The 24,392-nt window shown below is 30.7% G+C and overlaps 4 protein-coding genes across 4 annotated transcripts; all 4 read left to right on the top strand.

Annotated features, from left to right (window-relative positions):
* Window positions 1-816: 816 nt before the first annotated feature.
* Window positions 817-3,414, top strand: K444DRAFT_626784 (carbohydrate-binding module family 50 protein; the record flags this gene model as incomplete). Its single annotated transcript, XM_024882703.1, has 9 exons — window positions 817-853; window positions 896-1,486; window positions 1,535-1,619; window positions 1,669-1,894; window positions 1,944-2,298; window positions 2,358-2,472; window positions 2,533-2,791; window positions 2,857-3,088; window positions 3,146-3,414. The coding sequence occupies 9 exons, from the start codon at window positions 817-819 to the stop codon at window positions 3,412-3,414; spliced, it is 2,169 nt and encodes a 722-aa protein (XP_024740636.1).
* A 1,604-nt stretch (window positions 3,415-5,018) lies between these two features.
* K444DRAFT_522506 (putative methyltransferase) lies at window positions 5,019-6,045 on the top strand (the record flags this gene model as incomplete). The annotated part of the gene is made up of 6 exons (XM_024874210.1): window positions 5,019-5,090; window positions 5,127-5,179; window positions 5,216-5,425; window positions 5,475-5,811; window positions 5,861-5,943; window positions 6,012-6,045. The coding sequence occupies 6 exons, from the start codon at window positions 5,019-5,021 to the stop codon at window positions 6,043-6,045; spliced, it is 789 nt and encodes a 262-aa protein (XP_024740637.1).
* Window positions 6,046-6,545: 500 nt separating this feature from the next.
* Window positions 6,546-7,850, top strand: K444DRAFT_584642 (aldo/keto reductase). Its single transcript, XM_024877881.1, has 2 exons — window positions 6,546-6,614; window positions 6,678-7,850. Exons 1-2 carry the CDS (start codon window positions 6,560-6,562, stop codon window positions 7,637-7,639), a joined length of 1,017 nt encoding a protein of 338 aa, XP_024740638.1. The 5' UTR covers window positions 6,546-6,559; the 3' UTR covers window positions 7,640-7,850.
* A 14,726-nt stretch (window positions 7,851-22,576) lies between these two features.
* K444DRAFT_715790 (heme-dependent catalase) lies at window positions 22,577-24,340 on the top strand (the record flags this gene model as incomplete). Its single annotated transcript, XM_024888361.1, has 8 exons — window positions 22,577-22,627; window positions 22,812-23,003; window positions 23,040-23,195; window positions 23,299-23,335; window positions 23,399-23,552; window positions 23,632-23,770; window positions 23,867-24,257; window positions 24,291-24,340. 8 exons carry the CDS (start codon window positions 22,577-22,579, stop codon window positions 24,338-24,340), a joined length of 1,170 nt encoding a protein of 389 aa, XP_024740639.1.
* Between the last annotated feature and the right edge of the window lie 52 nt (window positions 24,341-24,392).

Genomic DNA, 24,392 nt, shown 5'->3' on the forward strand with positions numbered 1-24,392 from the left:
TAATATCTTTTAAGATTAAATATAAAGTTATTATAAAAAGATCTTATTAATATAATATATTAAACTATATTAAATACGTTTTATTATTACGAATTTTTAAATACATTCTTTTAAAAGTTTACTTTTTTCTTAAATTTTAAATTATTTTTAACTTTAGATTTGTAAACAGAATTTCGCTTAAGTAGTTAATTGTTCAATCGGCAATAACTACTAGTTATTTTGGAGTATAATAGGCAATCCCTCGTAAATTTATTAACGTATTGAGTAGAGCGCACCCTTCTTCCTATTCATTATCAATGTCAGCATACTGCCGTCATCACGGAGTGGCAAACTCTTCCCGACTTTGAACTAAAGCAGAAGAGCTAAGGGACATTTGGGGAGTCTTCCCCTTCACGGAGATGCCGTGGAGAGGGAAAACAACTGGTGAACTAGCAGAAGTATTGTTAAGCGCAAAATGTGAGCAGGGTATGACCCAAAGCTGACGCCTACCCTACTTTCTCCTCTCAGTTAGTGCCTTTAACGGTCAGACGACATACGAGGAACAAATTGAGCCCTCTCTGGCTTTATTCTCGGAAATAAGATGGGTCTGGAAGTCAAACAAAACAAGATTTGAAGTTCCGAGGTCTTCGGGGACGATTACTCGGAAGCTATTTTTTTCTTCGAACCCACGAAGCTTCAAACCTTCATCAACGATGGCCTCATTGCACTCAATATTCTTGCTTATTGCATTATGTGTATTTCTTGCCTGGGCGAGCTTTCATGATATCTACCCTCGCGGGGGGGTCAATCGAAGAGTCACAACTTTGACATCACCCAATGAACCTCAACAAACTGGCACAATATCCACATGCAGGTAAATCCTAACTCTTCATTCTCAGTAGCTGACTTATGAAAGGCAACAAATGGTACGATGTAGTGTCGGGAGATACCTGTGCAAAGGTTGAAGCTGCGTTTGGCATAACCAATGCGCAGTTTCTAGCTTGGAATCCTGCTGTGAGCTCAGATTGTGTTACCAATTTCTGGGTCGGTGATTCATATTGTGTTGGGATTTCCTCGAGCACAGCCAGGACCAGCAGTACTACGGCAAAACCCAGCACTTCTACCACAAAGTCCGGTGCTTCAACGGTCGAAACTGCTCCAAGCAAGCCGACATTAAGCGGAATACCTTGCAACTGCAATCTTTACTACGATGTAGTATCTGGTGACTCATGTTTTGTAATCGAAGGAAAGTATGGGATCACACCGGCGGAGTTTTTAACATGGAATCCTTCCGTGAGCGATGACTGCACTATCGGCTTCGATGCTGGCTTTTCGTACTGTGTGGGAGTGAGTACCGCCAAATGTTCAAGTACAGCTGCAACAGCTTCCTCAACAGCTGTTGGGACGTACTCAATTATAGGGAGTGAGTTGTCAGCCAGCTTGGCACCCATTCCTACAGCAACTGGTTGGCCTCCAACACCAACACAACCTGGCATTGTTTCTCCATGTACGTGCCCCATACATCACACATTACTCGGTTTGACTCTCTGCCTAGGTTTGAGATATTATCAAGCAAAAGCTGGCCAAAATTGTACTGGTATCGTCAACCTTTACTCCCATCTCATCACGATGGATGATTTGTAAGTTCCAAATTCCAGCCTCTATTGAGTCTTTTAATTAATCCTACAGCCTCACCTGGAATCCTGCCGTGAGATCCGACTGCAGTGGGCTATATGTAAATTATTTTTACTGCGTGGATGTTCCATTGGATCAGTCAATTCTCCCCAACGCTACTTCGCAAATTCTCCCAGCCTGGACCCACATTGCCCCTCAACCATTGAATTCGACATTTCTGCCTGAACCAACAGCAGTTGGCGCTCCTTTTGATTGCCAATCATGGTACCTTGCAGAACAGGTGTGTGGTCCAAAGAATTCATAATTTGTATATGCTAATAACCCGGAAGGGTGATACATGTGATAGCATCACGTCTATGCTAGGATATTTGGGTGCTTCTGAGTTTCAAAATTGGAATTCTGGTGTAGACTGTAGGGATATTACAGTTGGAGATTACTACTGCGTGGCCAATTACGGATCCGCTCTTCCACTCCCCTCCACCGTTTCCATACTGCCCTCTCCTGTACAATCGGGAATTACTCCGAGTTGTAAGGCATGGTATCTAGCAACGTCTGGCGATACTTGCAGTTTGATACCACAATATTTTGGCACTTTTTCTGAAAGTGATTTCATATCTTGGAATCCTGCTGTTGGTGGGACAACTTGTGGTGGTTTGGTGGTCGGAGATTACTACTGTGTGGCAGGTTCGTAGAATTGTGAGAATTTTACACAAGTGGTGTTCTGAGCTGACCTTGGAAAATAGTTCCGGGGACCCCAACTTCGGCTACAACAATAAAAACACAATCACCTCTTCCAACAAATGGCGTAGGGCCCCAGCCTGAACAGCCGGGAATCACAAGCACTTGTTCCACCTTTTGGTTAGTTTCAACGTAAGGCTCTCGAACTTCTTTTCGAAGACCACTACTCAATCGAACCAGGACAGATAACTGTACCACAATCGCCATCGCTAATGGAGTCTCCGAGGCCGAACTTGAAGCTTGGAACCCTGCTTTAGGGGACGGTTGTGTTGGTCTGCTACCAAACTACTACATCTGTGTAGATGCAACATCAAATGGCACTGGCACTGGTTCGAAACCAACCATAACCACTTCCGGTCCTTTGTCGACCACACCGACGACCTCCTCCAAGACATCCTCGGCAGTATCTGTCTCAGTTGCAACCCCAACTCCTACTCAGGTACGCTCTTCTATTTGATTTTTTCATTGCTGCAATATTTTACTTGAACTAACACCGCCAATTAGCCTGGAATGAGTGCGGGTTGTGAGCGTTTCTACTTGGTAAAATCTGGAAATGACTGTTTTGATATTGCACTTGATGCTGGTATCAGTCTCACCACCTTTTACTCTTATAATCCGGGCGTCGGGTCCTCGTGTGGCACTCTGCAGGCTGGGTATTATGTGTGTATTGGGATTTCGGGGCCTCCTGTTACCATCACTTCTGGCACGCCATATGGACCGACACCTTCTCCTATACGTAAGTTGAATCGTTACATTATCCCGTCTACTTTTTGCCTACTCCTTCTCTTTCCAGCTTTATTCTTGAGACTAAGCTCCCATTATTTGCCAGAAACGGGTATGGTATCCTCCTGTGTCCGCTTCTACTACGTCGAAAGCGGTAACAACTGCCTAGAAATCGCACTTGACGCGGGTATTAGTCTCACGAATTTTTATTCTTATAATCCTGCAGTTGGAAGCGGATGTGGAGGTCTTCAAGCTGGAGTATTCGTTTGCATTGCAACAAGTGGACCATGGACGACGATAACTAGTGGGCCACCTGTCAGTGCAACTGGTGTGAGTTGAGGAGCGGCGGATTGCGATAGAGGCAGGAGTAAAAAGATACGAACGAGTTTCGGAACAGCCAGTCTCATATCGGAATGTTAATGGGACCATTTTCAATTTCTGTTTTTGAACCCGAGCAGCTATTGCTTTCGCCTAAACTTAGCTTTAATAAATTTATTATTTTATTAAGTCTTTTATTATAAAAGTTAATTTCTTTATTAAAAAACGAAGTTTTCAAATTAGAAACATTTAATAAAGTATTTCTTTACAGAATTCTCATATTTTAATTCTTATAATTAAACTTAGCTTTTTTATATTTAATATTTAAAATAAAATAATATATTTATTATATTAAAGAATATAAACTTAATTATTATTATAAATATAGTATTTAGGGCTTAAAAAGTAAAATAATTCAAAGCTAAAAAAGAGAAATCCGGAATATAAGAAACTATAAGGAAATATATATGTTTTATAAGAGATTTAGCTTATAAGAGACTTCGCTTTTTAAATATCTTTAATATATTTCAAATATATTTCTTTAATAAAATAGCTATATTATATATATAATTATATAATTAAAAGTAATAAAATATAAATAATAATATATAAGTAATAATATAACGGACCAAAACCCGATTTATATATTTGGCTAGAAGTCTTTTATTATAAATATAGTATTTAGGGTTAAGAAATAAAATAAAGTTTTTTGTAAAAATAATTCAAAGCTAAAAAGAAGAAAACTAGAATATAAAAAGCTATAAAAAAGTGTATATATTTTATAATATACTAGTTTTAAAAGAGCTTAGCCTTTCAAATATCTCTAGTATATTTCAAGTTTATTTTTTTTAATAAAATAGCTGTATTATATATATCTAAAAGATATTTAGATATCTGGATATTTAATAAAATTATAAGGCAAAGACAAATATAAATAATACTTTATATAATGCTCCAGGCTATACTCTAGAGTCTTATTCATTAGAGAAAGCCCTCTAGAAATACGCGATTTACTTCGCTCCAAAAAAAAAATTTGCCTTAAGTAATAGAAATAAGACTTAGAACTCCCAGAATTAGTCCCCTGGCTAGTTGTATTTTACAGTATCTGTTCCCCACCGCTGGTCATGTCCACTAGCAATGACGGCGCCGCTGTTCCCGCGGCTGCAATCCCTATTGTAAGCTCACGCCTCTTTCTTCGTTTGTAATATCCTCGAATTGACACGGCGTTGTAGGATCAGTTCCAAGCTGAGGATGACGGCGATTCATCATATGGCGACGAAAGGTGGACAACTCATGTCTTCTTATATTTACGATGCCTGATCTGACGCAGCGTCAGTGGCTCAACCGCCTCGGTATCAGAGAGCATCCGACAGTATCGAGAAGTGCATGGGAGGACGTTTCAGAATTTCAAGACGCCCGAATACTGGTATGCGGATGCAATATTTATGCAGTTCGAAGCTCACAGAAACGTGAAGGGCGCCTAATGATGAGCAACAAAATGAACAGCTTGGTAAGATTCCAAGGGACTTTAGTTTCGGTCTCGAGGGCTGACACTGAAGAGATATTGGGTCAGGGATAAATCAACTGTATAGATGAAGTTTATCTGATTACTTCGCAGGCACTAAATGATGACTGTACTGCTTGATGGAAAGCTCTTCTTGGCACACATTGGCTCAAATCCTCAGGCAGGTCACCCTGTGACTACAGTATACGATATACTAATGATTTTATAGTCGGTTATAGACATTAGTACAGGTACTGGAATTTGGGCAATGCAAGTATTCGAGTCACCTTTTTCCAACCACTACTAACTTCCTCTTAGAGACTTTGCAGATCAATTCCCCTCAGCCCAAGTTATAGGCACAGATTTGTCTGCCATCCAGCCATCCTGGGTTCCACCAAACCTCAAGTTTGAGCTTGATGACGCGCAACTTGAATGGACGTACCAGCCAAACTCGTTCGATTTTGTTCACATGCGGACGCTTCAAGGCAGCATTGGTGACTGGCCAGCAGTATATTCACAGGCCTTAAAGTAAGTTGAAATTGGCGAAGTGGCCGTGCCTGGCAACTGACTTAATTAGGTGTATCAAACCAGGCGGCTGGATCCAGGATATGGAAATGTCTATAATGTGGAAGTCTGAGGACGGCACCATCACCGATGACCACTTACTTAATGAATGGTCGCGGATTTCTATCGAGGCTGCAAAGAAAATTGGTAAGACCTTTGTGAATGCGCAGGTTACCAAGGAGAACATGATAAAGGCGGGATTCGTGGATCTGGTTGAGAAGAAGTACAAGATGCCAGTAAGAGGCCGGAGCAGCGATCCAAAGACGAAGGAACTTGGACGATGGAACGCGTTATATTTCCAGCAGGGCATCGAGGGAATATGCTTATATCTATTAAACAGAGTGATGGGTGTGAGTATTTCCCTGGTTTTTGGACGCGTGCCACGCTCATGATACGCAGTGGGTGTATAAGGAGGTGCAGATGTACATTGCGAAACTGCGATCAGCGCTCTTTGATCGCAAATCACATCCTTGTTATGAGATGTAAGCAATAATTCATTCCAGCTTCCCGTATCGTGGTAAGGTTGTATACGCAGACCAGCCAATCTTAGATACGTCGTATACGGCCGCAAACCAGAAGCATGAGTGTATAAAAATTACAAGTTTATTTGTGATCGTTCTCACTGTCAAGTAAACTTCACCTGAGCACTACATAGGGCTGCTAGCGCTAAACGCCATAGGATCCTATATATATACCCCAGAGTTTAGCTCTCTCGCTCTCTCTTTTCCTCTCCTCAGCTATAGATCCTCGAATGAAGGCATTCTCCTACGATATCCCGTGCGTCTCACCTGACGTATCCGTGTCTATACTCGTACGTGCTGCCACACTATCAAAGCGTTAGATGATCTCCTTTTTCTAATTAGGGTTAATCATACATGATATACTCAATATAAAGCCTGCACTGCCAGTGTCTCCTGCTACTGCGAGACCCTATACTCACAGAGAGAGCCATTATCGACGTAGGCGCGTCGCTTGTTACCCCGCACCTCTAACGCCTCGTGCACTTTTTCCGATGCTGAGTCAGCGCGTTGCAGAGCTGTGTCCCTCTCGCACAGATGGTTCTCACTCTCTACCCCTAAAACAGGACGAACAACCAGAATGTCGACCTTCATCGCTGGCAAAGAAGTTGGACCAATCGGTTTCGGCCTAGCAAGTATAGCTCAAAACAATGCACTCCCCCCTAGGTCAAGACTAGAAACTGATATCGTCGACAAAGGTCTCACAGCCAAATCACCTCCGACCCCTTACGATGAAGCCTGCAAAGTCCTGAAAATAGCTCTAGAGAAAGGTGCTAACCTCCGGAACGGCGGCCAATTCTACGGCCCCCAAAACGCCAGCTCCCTCCAGCTCCTCAACCACTACTTCACGCTCCATCCATCCGACGCCAAAAGGGTAGTCCTCAGCATGAAGGGGTGTTTCAACCACCCAACCTACATCTCAGAGGGACCACCCGGACCAGACTGCTCTCCGAAAGGAATCAAAACCAGCATCGAAAAATGTCTCGAGGTTCTCGGCGGCAAGGTTTGTATCGATATTTTCGAGCCTGCGAGACTTGACCCAAATGTCCCTGTCGAGGATACGATGGAGACACTCTCCGAGTACGTGAAAGCAGGAAAGATAGGCGGAATCGGTCTCAGTGAAGTAAACACCACAACGATTCGTCGCGCACATGCCGTTCATCCACTCTCAGCTGTCGAAATCGAGTTATCACTCTTCACAATCGAGCCACTTACAAACGGCATCCTGGATACCTGCGCAGAATTGAACATTCCTGTTGTCGCATACTCTCCTTTCAGTAGAGGTTGGTTGACTGGACAAATTAATCATCTTGATGATATCCCGCAGAATTTCGGCAGACTCTATCCGAGATTCCATCCGGATGCTTTTGGAGGGAATCTTAAGCTGGTACAAGCGATTGAGAACGTGGCGAGGAGGAAGGGATGTAGCCTTCCACAGGTGGCACTTGCATGGGTTATTGCTATTGGGAAGGGGAAAATCCGGGGGGGACCAATCGTGGTTCCCATACCCGGATGCAAGAGTGTGGATAGGGTTAAGGAGAATCTGACAAGCGTTGAACTGGATGAGACCGATTTGAACGCGTTAGAGAAGATCCTGGGGGAGATTAATGTTTGTGGCGACAGGTATGGGGAGTCACTCAAGAAATACATGAACATGTAACTTCTTGAGAGGCTGAATAGAGCGACGAAGCATCTATAATAGTTGCGTGTAATGCCTCTGGAGGCTACAGAAACAAGAGGCGCGATGTTGGAACGCTAGGCTGTGAACAAGATGCGCGGATACTTTTATTTAGTATTAACAAACTCAAAATACGATATAAGAGTATATTAATACTAATAAGAACTATAACGGCGGAATTAATGCAATAGTTAAAGGCTTAAAGTTCAAAGAATCTCATATATTAGAAAATACTAAGCTCTAGAACAAAGTAGAGAGGATGCCTTAACCTTTAGTATTATTCCGTCCAAATAATTCCGGCTTAGCTTCGTTTTATACCTGTTTCTAATATCCTGTCCTTAGCAGATTATACCCTTATACCAGCCGTTATATTAAAGAGAAGTCTAAATGCCCTCATTTAGGGAATTATTTAGCTATAATATAAAAAAGAAAAAAGAGGAAATAATAGTTATTTATTTCATTCTATCTAATCTCTATAACTTACTTATAATCGAAATATAGTTTTAACTTTACTAGAATAATCCAGTTTCTAGTATATTTCGGCTAGCTCTTAATATTTATTACTTATATTATATTTATACCTATATTAATAATATAGTCTAAAAATACTATATAAGCTATAGCTAATATTAGAATAGTTATTATCGGGCAGTCTTTAAATAGAAGTAGTAGATTAAATTCATTCGTTAATATAGGCTTTAATATAATAGCTTATTTGCTTTTTTTCTTAATTAAAATAGTAATATTTAGTTTAATTATATTATTTCTAAGCTATTTAATTAACTTCTAAGCCTTTTTAAGCTTAATATATATTCTCAAGTTACTTTTCTATAGTAAAGACTTATATATTAAAGGCAATTATTTAAGTTATTTTATTATTAAATTCTCAGGCCTTAAGCTATATAATTTTAGTTTTATAAGAGCTTCTAAAGGGTTTTCTGATTTCCTAAATAGTATTATATACTAATTTATTAATATCTATAAAGTATTACTTCTTTAATTCAGTTTTTAGAATTATTTACTAGCTTTTAGTTTCAGACTAATACTTTATATAATAACTACTATTTAGTATTATATATTTTCTAGTTATAATAAATATCTTAATACTAGTTTAGTTATCTTTATTATAATTAAAGTCTTTTTTATTACTAGAAGTTTTTCTATTCTAGTTTTTTTATTATTAGAATTCTTACTATTATCTAATATCTTATATTTTTTTTTAAATAAGTTAGCTTTACTTTTTTTAACTTTTTTAATATTTAGCTTTATAAAGTTAATAAGATAGCCTTTATTAGTATTATTTATTTTACTTATTAGACTATTAGACTTATTATTACTAATAGCTAAAACTTTTATTTTATTATTTTTAAAATATTTTACTAAAATATTCTTTATAGTAATTTCAGATATATTTTTAAAAATAATATAAGCTATATTTTATATATTAATCTATTTTTAAATAAGGAAATTATTGTTTTTATCTATAAAAATAATTTAACTAATAGTTATATTAATAATAGTAATAGCTATTAAATTTAAGATATTATTACTATTATTTAAGTTATTTAGGATCTAATAAATAGCTTTATTTAGTCTAGCTATAAATAATATATTACCGGAATTTCTTATTTGTTTTATCTTTATTAATAGTTCTATTAAAATAATAATAGTAATATAAATAATTAAGATTATAAAGGTTAAAGTAATTAGGAAAATTTCCTTTAATTTTTAATAATATTTTAAATTAATATAAGCAAGTATTTATTTTTAATTTAGCTTTAAAAATTTACTTTTTTCTATAATTTATTTAGATAGTAAAAAATGATTTAGTATAATAAAAAAAGATATTTTATTTAGATTTCAAAAAAAAAGTAAGTATTAATATAGTAAAATAAAGGAAATATATTAGAATTTAGATAAAACTCGGAAAATATCTAGATTTTTCTTTTTCTTTTTTAGTTATAAAGACTTTATTATTATTTAAATTATTTTTATTAAACTTATTTTTTTTAGTATATTAAATTCATTTATTTAACTAGATAAAAGGTCTTATTTTACTAAAGTTCTACTTATAGAATTTATATAGTTTAAATACTAAATTTTTAAAATTTAATATAAAGTATTATTTATTATTTATATTCTATTTCTTTTATTTAATTTTATAATAAAGCTTATTATAAAGTATTTTAAAAAAAAGAATCTTTTTAACTTTCTATTTAAGTTTACTATTAATTTTAATAGAACTAGACTCTTTATTAGTTTAGTTAAATAATAGATTAATAGAATTCTTATAAAGTCTATTTATATAAAAAATTAGCTAAATTCAATATAATAGAAAAAGATCTAATTAATATAAATAACCGACTATTTTATTAATTTTAAATAATTTAATAAAAAAATAATTTAATTTATTAGATAAATAATTCGTTTTCTATATTTTTTTAATTATATAAATTATATTTTCTAAACTAAAGTCTAGTTTTTACTATTTCTTATTAGTTTATTTAATTTAATACTTTTAAACTACTATTATATATCTTCGGATATAATTAATAATAGTATTAATTCTTTTAGCTTACTATTATATTTCTTTCTAATTAAGTCTCTCTTTTAATATTTTAAATACTATTATTAATAATATCTAGTTAAAGTTTAGTCTAAGTTTATATTTATAATTAATTATTAAGAGAGATAAGTTAGTTAATTTATATAAATAGATAATACTTATAATATTAAATACTAAAACTAAATTTATTTAATTATTTTAAAAGTAATTAATAAAGAAATAAAGTTAGATATTAATAATCTAATTAATAATTTCTGTTTATTTATTAGTTTAAATATATTTTATAATTAAAAGCTTTAGTTTAGTTTTAGTTAATCTTAATAGTTTATTTATAAAGTCTGAAATAAATTAGAGTTTTTAATTATTTATAATAATAAAAGAAAATTCTCGGAATTACTAAATATAGTAATAGAATAGATTAGTAATAGTTCTAGCTATAGTATTTTTAGTTATTAATAAGCTTATATATTATTTAGATAATTAATTAATTATAATAAATATATTATTATATCTTTTATTTATAAAGCTAAAAATATAGAAATTTATAAATAAATTATTTTATATATTTAAAGAAACTAGTAATAAATATAATAGGCCTAGTATTTTATTTCTTAGCTTATAAGACCTTTAATATTTATAATAGTTTATTATAAAGTAATTAATATTTATAGAAAAAGTAAACTACTAGTAAAGTTTCTAAACTAGAATATATAATAATTATTATATTATAAATTTATTATAGAAATTTAACTTATAAATTATTATATTTATCTAATATAATAAGTCTTTTATTATATAATATATAGCTATTTAATATTTTCTATAGATCTATATTTTTCGAAACTTTTTAATATTTGTTTTTTAAAGCTAAGTTTATTTAATTAGTTTATAGAACTTTAATTATAATAAATAGTTTATTTATTTCTCTTATTTTAATAGAAATATTACTTATAAGTATTTCTATATTTAGTTCAGGCTAGCTTATTAAGCTTACTAGTTATAGTAAGTCTAATATTATAATAATTCTAATATTAATTTTTAGTTATTTTTATTATATTATAAAATAACTATATATCTAATTAAAATAATTTTTTTATATAATTATAACCTTTATTTAGACTAGTAATTACCTAATAAAGTATTTTTTAATTAAAGTATATTCGGTTATAATAATAATTAATTAAATAAATTATTAAAGCTTATTAAATAGCTTTAATATAACTTTATATATAAAAATTATATATAATTTACTTCTTAATACTATTATATCTAAAGCTATATATTATATAATAAAAGAGAAAAATAAAGAAATAATTTAAAAGCTTAAAAAACTCTTATAATATAAGATAGTTTAGTATATAATATAGGAGAAATAAATAAAGAAAGCTATATATATTTAAAAGAACTTTATAGAAACTGAAATTACAAATCTATAAACCTTTATCTTTATATTTAATATACTTTATTTAATATATTTTAATTAATATAAGGAGTTTAAGCCTCTTTTAGAAAATAGAAAATATAATATATAATTAAATAAAGTCTAAAAAATAAGCTTAATATAATATATAGATATATATATTAAAAGAAATTATTCTTTATAATATAATATAATTATTATAATAGTTATATTAATTTTAAAAACTATAGATTAAATATTTTCTTTTATAGACTAAATTAGAAATATATAGGCCTTTTATTAAATAGAAAAATAAAAGAAATTAAGCCAGTATTATATAGTTTATATTAAGTCTATAGATTATAAAAGAAAGAATATTTTTATTCTCGAAATTATTATAAAGTACTTTAATAATCTAAAAGCTATAAAAGAAAAGTATAATATTTATAAAAGTAATTAATATAATATAAATAAAATTGAATTTCGAATAGAATATATATAAAGTACTATTATAATTATTTATAAAAATATAAAATATATAAATAAAAAACTATTTTATTAAAAATATCTTTAAAAATATAATTATATTAATTAAATTCAGGTATTTATAAAGAATTTTATATAAAAAGAACTAATTATAACTATAGAATATATATCTATTAGTTTTTAAAAGCTTAATCTATTTATTATTATATTAGATAATATATTTATATAGAAGTATTTTAATAATAATCTAGTTTTAAATATTAAAATTATAATCTTTAAAAATAAATATATAAATAATAAACTAGTTTATAAATAGCTATAGTATTTCTATTACTAAACTAAATTATAAGTTAAAAACAGATATTATTTTCTAATATATAATAGATATAAAAGCTATATAATATATAAATTTATTTAAGTTATAAAGTCTTTAGATATTATCTATTTCTATCTAATTATATACTTTATATATCTATATTAACTATTAAATATTATATATTTCTAATAATAAAAATACTAATATTTTAAAGTAATTAAAAATAAAGTTTATAAAAATAAAAATAACTTTATAAAAATAACTTTCTTATAATATTATAAGTAGATTAGAGCTCTAGCTTTTATTAAAAAGAATATATATTCGGCTTCTATATAAACTAGTATTTATTTATTTAATTCTAATATAGTTTTAAAAGCTTTTAAGAAATAAATAGCTAAGAAATTAGATAATAAAAGTACTAGAAAATATATTTATAACTATAGTAAAACTAATTTATTACCTGAAATTTATATATTTTTATCTAATAAACTATAACTTTAAATAAAGTATAAAAGATTAATAATATAAAAGTAATAACTCGAATTATATAATACTTCTAAACTTTGAAATAAGCTTAATAAGAATAATAAAGATAATTTAAAGCTTCTATTATTTTCTAAAACTTTAGAAATCGAAAATAAAATTAGAAATACTATAAATAATCTAATAGAACTCTTTTCTAAAGCTAGACTTATTAATTATAATAAGAAGAACTCAAAAATTTATAGACTAGATAATTAGTAATATACTAAAACTTTCTTTTTCTAGATATTTTATAAAATAAAAAATATATATAAATATACTATTTTTTTAGAAAAATATAAAAATAAAATATTCTTATTTTCTAGATAATTATCTAATTATAAGTTTAAGAAAGAAGCCCAGATTAAAGCTAATTTAGATATAATTATATATAAGAATCTTATTAAAAAGAATAAAAAAAGTATATAAACTAAGATTTTTTTTTTATAAATAAAGAGAATCTTTAAAAATATATAAAGCTATTAGAAAAAGATTGAGTTATTTTATCTAAAGATAGTTTATATTAAATAAAGGCTTATAAAAAGCAGAAAAAGAAAAATATTTTAATTAAAGCTCGAAAAGAGCTTAAAAAAACTAAATATTACTATTAAACGAAATTTAATAGAATTAAAAAATAGAGAAAAAGAAAAGAGAATATTACTTATAAGAGATAAAAGAAGCTTAAAAAAACTATAAGAAGAGAATAAGAGAGAACTAAAAGAAATAAAAGAAAGAGAATAGAAGAAAAAGTAAAGAAAGCTAGAAAATAGAAGTTATTTATTTAAGAAAAGAAGTTTAAAAAAAGAAAATATAAAATTAATACTATTAATATCTAAAATATAGAAACTAGTATATAAACTAGTATATAATATTAATAGAAGACTAAAGGAACTAATACTATATAAAATAGAAAATAATTTCTATATTTAATTCTTAATATATAATAAAAGTAAATATAATATAATAATTTAATTCTAAAAATTAATTGTTATTTCTATATTATAAAAGCTAAAACGGGTTATATAAGACTTATATTATATTATTTTAATAGACTAATTAAGCTTTATAATAATATAAATTTTTTATTATAATATCTTATATAATTATATTAATATTTAATTAATTATATAAAATATTAAAGTTAATAATATATTAGAGTTACCATAACTAATAAATATAGTAAATCGGTTTAAATAAAATGAGAATTAGCTAATAAATAGCTATATTTATTATTTTAGTAAAAGTAAAAATTAGATCTAATAAAATAACTTATTTAGTTCTTTTAGCTTTTTTAGTCTATTTCTATATTAGTATAAGCTTATTTTTTTTAAAATAAAATATTAATAATAGTATTATTTTTATCTAGCTAATAGATAATCTAGTAATAAAATTATAATAAGAAACTTATTTATTAGATTTATTATTTATTTAAGAGCTTTTTAATACTAAAATACTTAAGAGCTTTATAATTAGTAATAATTAGAAAATTAAATAAGTTAATTACTTCTATTTACTATTTTTGAAGTTTTTAAATAATAATAAAAAGTTCTTTATTATAAACTTTATAATAGCTTTTAGCTTTTTAAAAAGCTTTAAAATAAAATAAAACCGAGTATTATTATTTATTTTCTAGACTTTTTTAAAAGAATATATTTATAATAGCTAGATCTAAATAATTAGTATTTAGATAAGTTTTTCTATTATATTTAAAATAAAGAAATATAAAAATAAAGAGAAATAAATCTTTAAATTAATTAAAGATATCTAATTAGATTTTATTAAATATAAACTTTAGTAAAGTATTCTTTTTAGTTAGATAATTTAAAGAATAAAAAATAAATTTATAAATTTAAATAAATTTATAATATAAGTTATAAAAGTCTAAAAATAACTATTTTCTTTTATTATAAATTAGTACTAGTTTTAGATAATAGAGGTTTTAGTAAAGTTTATTTATATATTTTAATCTAAAATAATAAATTTTAAAAATATTATTTTAGAGACTTTAAATTTATATTTATAGATATTAATTTATAATCCAATATTCTAGAGCTTTTACAAAACCGTTCTAATATATTATTAGTATTTATTTTTATTTTTAGAAAAGATTAGTATATTATTAATATAAACTCAATAAAAGTTATCTAAATAGTTTATTAAAATAATATTAATATATTACTAAAAAGTTACTAGATTATTATAAAGTTCAAATAATAGAATTACTAGTTTAAAGAATCTATATTTTATTCTAAAAGCTAGTTTTATTTAAATTTAATTAAAGATATATTAAATATTTAATTTAGTAAATACTAATAATTTAGCTAATTAATTAAAAGTTTTAATAATAAATAATAGAAAATAATAGTTCTTTTTTATTATATAATTTAGCTATTAATAATTAATATAAAATTATAAACTATTATTTTTCTTTTTAATAAATAAAACTAGTAATAAAATAAAAAAGTTCGAATAATTTAATAAAATTCTTTTTTAAGTTTTTAATAAAATACTTTCTTATTTTTTCGAGTTTACTAAAGCTTATTTTATAGAAATAGACTATTTTTATTAAAGAATCTAGTTTATTAAAATAGAGCTTATAATTAAAGAATTAAGACTAAAGAAACTTATTTACTACTTTCTTAAAAAATATTCTAATTATATTATATAGTTATATAAAAAGAGATATATAAAGCTTTTAAAGTTTTTTAAAATTAAAAAATAATATATTATTAAAGATATTAGATTTATTTATATTTAGGAAATATATTAGATTACTAGTTTAAATATAATATTTAGTAAATAATAATAGATATTTTTTTAGTTTATAATTCTATTTCTTAAATATATAATTAATCTTATTAATAATAACTAATCTAATTAAGTTATTAGAGTTTTTAGTATTTAATTAGAAAATAACTATTCTAATAAAATAGTAGAAATAGTCTAATAGCTTAACTATTTCAAAAGTATAAAGATCTAGCTTTTCTTTCTTATTTAATATTTAGCTTTTTTTATAAAAAAGTTTTATAGAGAAATAAGAAATATATTCTTTTATTTTTTAAATCTAGCTTTACTAGTTTCTTTTAAAATTCTAATTAGAGTATTTTTAGAATAGTTATTTTTTTAATATTTTTTATTAAAATATCGGATTTTCTAAATAAAATCTAGCTAATTTATCTTATAGTTTTCTAATTAATAAAGTTAATTTTATTAATAGTTTAGTAAAATATTATATTTTACTAGCTATTTTCTTTCTAGAATTATATTATAAGAGCTAAAATTAGTAATAAATAGATTTTATTAAGTTTAGAAATACTAATTAATAGCTAGATCTATAATAGCTAGATATTAAATAGCTTTACTAAATTATTTATTAAAATCTTATAAAAAAACAGAGATTTTAAATTTATATAAAAGTATTTATAATATTTTTATTAAAGAGTAAATATATTTTTAGTTAATTAGAATATATATATTTATTCTAGTATTTACTAAATACTAAAAAGTTATAATTTTATTTTTTTAGTTTATTTTATAATTAATAAAAAACTAGTTTCTACTAATTAGCTAAATAAAATCCTAAAGTTTTTAATAAAGTTCTTATTCTAGAAATACTATTTTTATATCTAGAACTAAACTTTTTCTAACTTATTAATATTATATTTCTTATTAGATAATAAATAAAAATTAATATTCTTATTATTTATTTCTAAATTATTAGCTTTCTCTAAATAATTCTCTTTAATAAATATAATTTTATTAAAGTTATAATAGATACTTTTTATATATTTAGGCTTTTTATAGCTATAATAATAAAGACTTTTTGGCTAGTCTAATCTTTTTTTAAATTCTTAATAAACTATTTTCTTTAGTTATAAAAATACTAGCTATTAAGATTAATCTATTAAATATAAAGTTATTATAGTTCTTTAGATTCTAGTAAGCTTTCTAGTTTAAAGTAGTATTTAATAGTAAATAGTTTCTACTAGTTATTTCTTCTAGAATTACTAATTTTTAATTAAAAAAAGTCTATTATTTTATTTTATATATTATTTAGTAAAGTTCTTAAAAGTATTAAACTTCTTATTACTTAAGCTTTTAAATAGCTCGAGATTTATTTTATTTATTAAATTATTATATTAGCTATTTGGTAACTTCTTTAGTTTTATTATTAAATAGATAAACTTTATCTAAAATACTAGAAATAGCTTATTTCTTTATTTTAAATACTAGTATATCTCTTTTATTTTCTAGTATTCTATTTCTTTACTTTTATTATAAGCTTTTTAAAGAATTTTAAAGATCTATTTAGTAATCGAGATTTATTTAACTAATTTAGGTTCTAATTAATTATAAATAAAATTATAAATATCTCTAGTAACTAGTTATATTATATAAATAATTTTTAGTAGTTTATTATTAAATTTAGAAAAGTTCTATATTAGTTTATTTCTTATATTAAATATCTAATTATTAATCTAGTAATTATTAATCTAGTAATTATTTTTATTTATAAATAGAATAAAATCCTTAATTCTAATAAATTATAATTAATTACTATAGACTAAAAGTAAAAGAAAGCTTTAGTATTAGTTATTAAATAGTTCTTCTAATAAAGATCTATAATATTTCTAAATATTTATTTATTTAAATCTCTATTTTATTGCTTTTTTTTATATTAGTTTTTCTTTTATATAAACTTAATTAGTAATTACTTCTAGCTTATTAACTTTTTTAATAAGTTAATTAATATATAAATAGAATTTCTAGTAATATTTATTAATAAAGTTATTTTATATAAATAATCTCTATTAGATTTTATCTATTTTTAAAGTATTTATATTAATTTTAAGTTTTAAATTAATTAGCTATTTCTTAATATATTTTTTTAAAATAGTATTATAATAACTTTTCTAGTAATATAGATTTATAATATTAAAGTCTAGCTTCTTTATTTTATTATATTAGAGCCTTTTATCTAATATATCTATAGTAATAATATTTAGTTTTAGATTATTTATAATAGCTTTAAAAAAGATATTAGTTATAAAAGTTAATATTAAATAAGTTCTTCTTATTTAATATTAGTAAACTATAACTAATTAATATTTTATCTAGTTTTAAATTAGCAGACTAAAACTAACTATTATCTTTTCTTATTTTAAATTAGTAAACTATTACTAATTCTTCTTATACTAGAAAAAGAAACTAGTTCTTTTACTTTTATTAATATTAAAGTAATATTATTTATTCTAGTTAAAAGTTAGGCTCTGAAATTAACTAGATTATAGAGAATAATATCTTTCTTCTTTTATATTAGTAAAGAACCAATTACTAGAAAAGAAATATTATCTGTTCTAATTAAAAATTAGGCTCCGAAATTAACTAGATTATAGAAGATATTATATTTCCAGTTAAGCTCTCTAGTTCTATATAGTTTAAAGAGGTTATTAAATATTAAAAGCAGTATTTTATCTTTACTTTCTAAAGACAAATATAAGTCCTTTACTAGTAGTATTATATTGCCTTTATAGGCCGAGTCAAATAAGCTTAGTATTATATAATAGCAGAATTAATATAATAGTCAAAGGCTCAAAGTTCAAAGAATCTTATATATTAGAAAATACTAAGCTATAGAATAAAGTAGAGAGAATGTCTTGACCTTTAGTATTATTCCGTCCAAGCAATTCCGGCTTAGCTTCGTTTTGTGCCTGTTTCCGATATCCTGTCCTTGGCAGATCATGCCCTTACGCCAGCCGTTACAAGAACAAATAAAAATCACAACTAGCCTATAATTTGTATGGATTCCTTAAGCCACCGGGCCTTGCCTCCAACTGCCCCCAGTATTATCTCCTCCTTCTTATCCACGGCCGGGAGAGCAAGCTGTTCAATCATAATCGGATGATCCACCTAGTCCTAGACTCGCAGCTTGTAGCCTTCTGCCCCAGCAAAGATAACACCTGGGCAAGGACAATAATATCTCCACCAGGTCAATAGAAGGAGGTGTCCGGATCAATGATGGCGGCTTCGGTCTCGTCCCGAAGAATCTTCTCTCATTATCAGGTGAGCACATCAAAATAAACAAGGCCTTCACGGCAAAGCCCTTGCACATTCGATGACAGCTCTCGATCCACTTGTATATCCCCTTCATCCAAAGTTTTACGCTCCATGGCCAGGAGGTACTCAGGTGCCTGAAGGGGATTATTGGGGTTGGTTGAAAATTGAATTGTAGTATGTATGAGAGCTTCAAACATCTCCTCTGCAATGAAAAGAGTAGTGATGCCACTGCTAGAGGTAAAGATCAAACTAATCTCACAGGCTTGGCGATATTCCGGACCAATCGGTTTCTGCCGATTCGTTCCAGGGGTCTGGAACGGGCGGTAATAGAACGTTCCAATCGTTCCTAAGCAAGCTAATCCCTGTAGATTCTCGTTATTTTGCAAAGATTTCTATTAATTATACTATTAAGAGGCTAAAAACTTGAGCCCAAGCCCCTATATATTACTCGCTCCGGAAATACCAAAGCTCTCTACATACTCCCTACTTATACGCTCCCTACTTACACGCTCCCTACTTATATACTTCACTTATATACTCTACTTATACGAGTGAGGCTTGGGAGGGCTGGATAAATAAAGAGGGCCTATAGGAGGAAAGAGAGGGCTCTACGGGTATATGTAGGAAGAGAGGGTTTGTAAAGGGAGGAGAGCTTAGTAGAGGGCTTGCAAGGGAATACGGACCGGGAGGAGAGCTGGAAAGGCTTAACGGATAAGGAAGGGAGCTTTACGGGCCTATAGAACGGCTGGGGGGGTTTCCGGGTGAGAATAAGGCTTGGGAGGGCTCGCGAGGGGAAGAGATCTTTGCGGGTAGAAGTGAGGCTTGGGAGGGTTTGCGGGAGGAGAGAAAAAGCTTTACGGGTAGAAGTAAGGCTTGGAAGGGTCCGCAAAGAGGCTCTCGTACAAGTAGTGGTATTAATAAAGAAACGAGAAGGAAGTTGAGGCGAGGTAGGTGGGGTAAACCTACCCCTGTTATTTTTGCCCTACCCCTGCCATTTTGGAACGATTGGAACGTTCCATTACCGATATTACCTAATACCTGTCGATACCGGCCGGAACGTTCCGTGGAACGTTCCAGGGTGGAATATCGCCAAGCCTGCTAATCTCCATTCGATCATCTTGTTGAGGGGTAGAAAGAACGGCCAAGTAGGGAAAGTCTTCTTGAGATGCAACAGCTCCGAGTGTGTATACATTTCCGCTAATCCGGATTTTTTCTGGCGTTCAATATTTTGCTGTTGCCATACCGTGGAGATGCTGGTCCGATCCGGCCACTAGATTCAATGTTTGATGATTTCTCGGAATCTTAGCGACTCATAAGGCATGGCGGTAACCCGCTGGCATTGAATACAGCGGGGGAGTTCAAGGATAGCCCAGTCATCCTGAATATTGACCCTCACTGGTGTTAAATTAAAGCATGACCCGATGATGCTCTCGACACCAAGGACAACGCTGCATTACGCCCACTGATGGCGTTCCCGAAGACGATGTCCGATTCAACCATCCATCTAGCCAGAACTATTCAACAGGTCGCTTTGATTACTATTGACCGTGCGATATCTTCAGCGGCAGCGACGAGATACTGACAACGTGCTTCAAAGCAGTTGGTGTATCAGTTCCTCGACTATAATTCGATCGCTGGCGAAAGACAGTCTCAGTCATATACGAGCCTTTCAGTATGTCTTTCCAGTATATGCGATCAGCAGTTATTGACGTTGCAGCTCGAGCACGTAGGTTGAGAACACAGGTGTTGGTGGAATACTGTGGCCTTTTGTCAGCATTCGGCAACTGAACATGCTCTCCGGTTTCAACTTACAGTGTGACAGAGTCATTCTGGATTGCCCCAATCTCTCGAACGCAAGATCAACTGTCCTTACCACATTCTCAAATCGTTTTACTCGAGACCGATGTCACTACTTGGTGAATGCCGTTAGGAGACCATCTGAATCGGTCATTCGCGTTGTGGTTACCAATGTCGAAGTGTGTCAAAAGAGTAGAGTACAGTAGAGTAGAGTAGTGGGTCCTACTCATACTCTACTCAGCCAAAATATATCCTACTTATACGCTACTCAATACTCATTAAGTATATACTTAAGTAACTTAAGTAGTGAGTCACGTATAAGTATATATTATAATAGGCAAGTTCCCCGACTTAATTATTAGTTTTAAACTTACTTTAAAAAGCTATATTATATCTAAGAGCAAGAAGAAGTCAAATAAGCCTTATATATTACTTTTCTCTTAGACTTATTATTTAAAAGTTATATATATAAAACAGTATATAATTATTATAATAAATATTACTAGTATAATAAGTAGTATTAGAGAAATTTTAAGTAATACAAAAGATAATAAAGTGAAATATTTAATAATATTTATAATATAAGAGATATTTGTAGAATAAACCACGTAATAAGTAATTAAACTACTTAAGCTTAGTTATAAAGAGGCTACTTATATTCTACTTAATACTTAGTGAGTATATACTTAAGTAATTCAAGTAGTCTGAGTATTCCTTTGATATACTAAATGTCCAGCTCTATACCAATTCAGCATTCCCCAAGTGAGAGCTAGTAATATATGGCACGACTCATATACCAGCATTGCCATAACGATCCGCCATATCGAAACCAGTCAGACTTTGATTCTGCGATTGGATGTCAGTGCAGCAAATTTGTTCAAAAGATCACCTGCCGCTTATAGTGCATCCATGTCCTCTGAAGCTCGAGCTCTCCCGATGTCTTAGTCGTGGCCCCCAGCAAGCTTCCAAAGGCCGTTGACCCAAACTTAGACACACAAAAGAAAATAAAAGGGGGACGGGCACTTTAATTACTCACTGCCTTTTTCCCTAAACGGATATTCCTTGATTATGTGGAACATGGGGAACTCTCAAAAGTGGGGGTTGTGAATTTTTAGCGTGATTGCGCTAATTTCAGCGAAATGAAGATCCTCAGAAGAGATAGGCAGAAGTGAACCAAGTACCAGGTTAATGAATTACCAGGTCAAATTCACGTTACATAGGAACACAAGAGATTTCTAGAACAGCGATGAATTCTAGAAGAGAAGCGTAAAGCTCGTAGAAGCTTGGAGAGAGGCTAAATACTCCTTAGCGCCATAATTAAGCGAAATGTGTGCCTGAGGCTCAAGCGAATTTTCTCCCGCACAGCGTAACACGCATACCGGCGGTTTGGAGTACTATTAAAATGGAAAGGGCAACAGTTCTCAAATTCAATTGCCCAAATACTTATAATAAGGGACATTGTGTGACCTCGTACTATTCTGCTTGCTACCGAATAATGCGAGAAGATTATGATCATATCTCAAGGTATTCTCGCTTAAGCCCCTATTCAGCGGCTTCGCTTAACTCCGCAGGAGTTGCTTTCATTGAGACTAAACAAGAGTAGCCTTCGAGTCAGCACGAGATATTTAATAGCGTACAATTCGTCTGATTCGGCGCCAGACCATCTTAATTCACAAAATCCCAGCATAGACTTCGTATGTCGATTTTTCAGACTTTTGACCAAGCCTTGATAGTGGTCTTGTACATAAAGAGGCAATAGCTGCACGAGATCGTCACATGCAACCATGGGTCCATACCAAACTAGGCCCTCGAGTTAAATTTCACGCTGTACGCAGCATGGAAGCTGATTGTAATCTTACCTGCCTCTTGTATTGTTGAAAACAACATCCCGCCTTCTTTATCCCAGATGCCCCATTCTCTTCGCTGACCCCATTCACGTTGTCAAGCACGCACCGGATCGAGAAATCCCACAAGCTGCAGCCACCCATGATTCTACCTGGAACTCTTTCAGCCAGCAGCCCAGCGAGCTCCATACTCTGTTTGGGCTATGGCAGGGAACGAAATGCTGAGATCATACAGATACAGGGATGCCTTTGGTGTACATGCCTCCCGATTTTTAATGGATAATGGCAAATTGAAATTTGCGAAATGGGACTGGAAACCGCAGCAGGGCAAGGCAAGTCTAGTTTGGGAAGAAGCTCAAGTCTTGGCTTGGAAGAATGCCAATTTTTACAGATAGGATCTTTGGGATGCAATTACCTCTGGCAATGGGCTTGAGTGGGAGCTTAGTGTGCAGATCGTGGATGAAAGCCAGGCCTTTGCTTTCTGCTTTGATACCCCAGACCCAACTAGGTACGTCCCAGAAGAACTTGTTCCTGCCACGCCACCCGAAACGGTGGAATAGACACCAATCCGACCAATTATATTGCCGAAATAGAGCAGATTACAGTAAGCAGCAACTCTTTGTGGTTCATTGAATTTCAGCTGATTTCCTGCAGTTCCGACGTGACCACATTGTTCTAAGACACGACTTCAGTAACGACCCCCTCGAATAAGGCCGAATTTACTTGCACTTGGACACTCAACTGAACATTCGAGGTGGACCAAACTTTGAGCATCCTCCCATCAACCGGCCCTTCGTCAACGTCCAGAACAACCGAGACTTTGCAGCCCAAAACTTCATCCACCTAAACACAACAGCATACTCCCCAAATAACCTCAAGAACGGAATTCCAAACAAGCCAACCAAACTGTCGGAAACGAGTTCTTCATAACCTCAGGCCGAATTGTCATGGGGAACCTCGTCCGCTCTATATCCTCTACCTTTGCAGACGCCTATTGCAACCCCGCCCCTTCTTCGACCGCCTCGTCCCCACCGGGCAACAACTCCTCATTAACGCAATACCTTTCGTAGTCTCCCACTTGAAATCCACAATCTTTAAGTCAAGCGTAATCGTCCAGCTCAACCGCGTGAGCACGACCTCGCGAAACACGTTGCTGAAGTCGTGGGAGTGACAGCTCTAGACCCAGATCCAACATTATGCAACAACGATTCGACGAAATTAGTTTCCATACTTCCTGTCTGTTGCGGGCTTGAATGTTGGTGCCCTTGCGCCTGTCAACTCGTCTGGCTCACTCGTCCAAACTTCTTCCTTCACGAGGGCTTTTGCGTCCCAGGGCGTCAACGTGATAGTAGGTAGTAAGGTCCAACAAGGTGCTATAAACCAGACCTATAGTGCGGCAGGTCCTACTGAATTTGGTGGTATTATCGTTGCTACCGGAGCCGAAAGTCTGTTCATAAGTAGGAGCTCTTCGACATTCTTCCCAGCTAATCGGCTACTGCAAATCCTGGTTGATGGATATAGGTTGGAAAAGCCAGTTCCTGGTTCTTCTGTTGTGATTAAAATTGCGAGTATCGCGACGCCGGGGGTGTATGTGAGTAATGGGGTAATGTCCGGTGACATGTCCAGCTTTGTCAAGTAATTTGAAGATGAGTTGGCGGCGTTCAAATTTGTTGACAGTTTTCCTATCGATAGCTGAGATGGAGAGAAGTCAGCTGCTCGGAATAATATTCAAAGGTAGATAGTAGGTA

This window comes from Hyaloscypha bicolor (assembly GCF_002865645.1).
Source record: "Hyaloscypha bicolor E unplaced genomic scaffold K444scaffold_50, whole genome shotgun sequence".
Classification (NCBI taxonomy): Eukaryota; Fungi; Ascomycota; class Leotiomycetes; order Helotiales; family Hyaloscyphaceae; genus Hyaloscypha; species Hyaloscypha bicolor.

Coding starts and splice junctions, on each gene's coding strand:
- K444DRAFT_584642 (XM_024877881.1), top strand. CDS start 6,560: ATGTCGACCTTCATCGCTGGCAAAGAAGTTGGACCAATCGGTTTCGGC. Junction 6,615..6,677: donor AATCGGTTTCGGCCTAGCAA/GTATAGCTCAAA, acceptor TCGTCGACAAAG/GTCTCACAGCCAAATCACCT.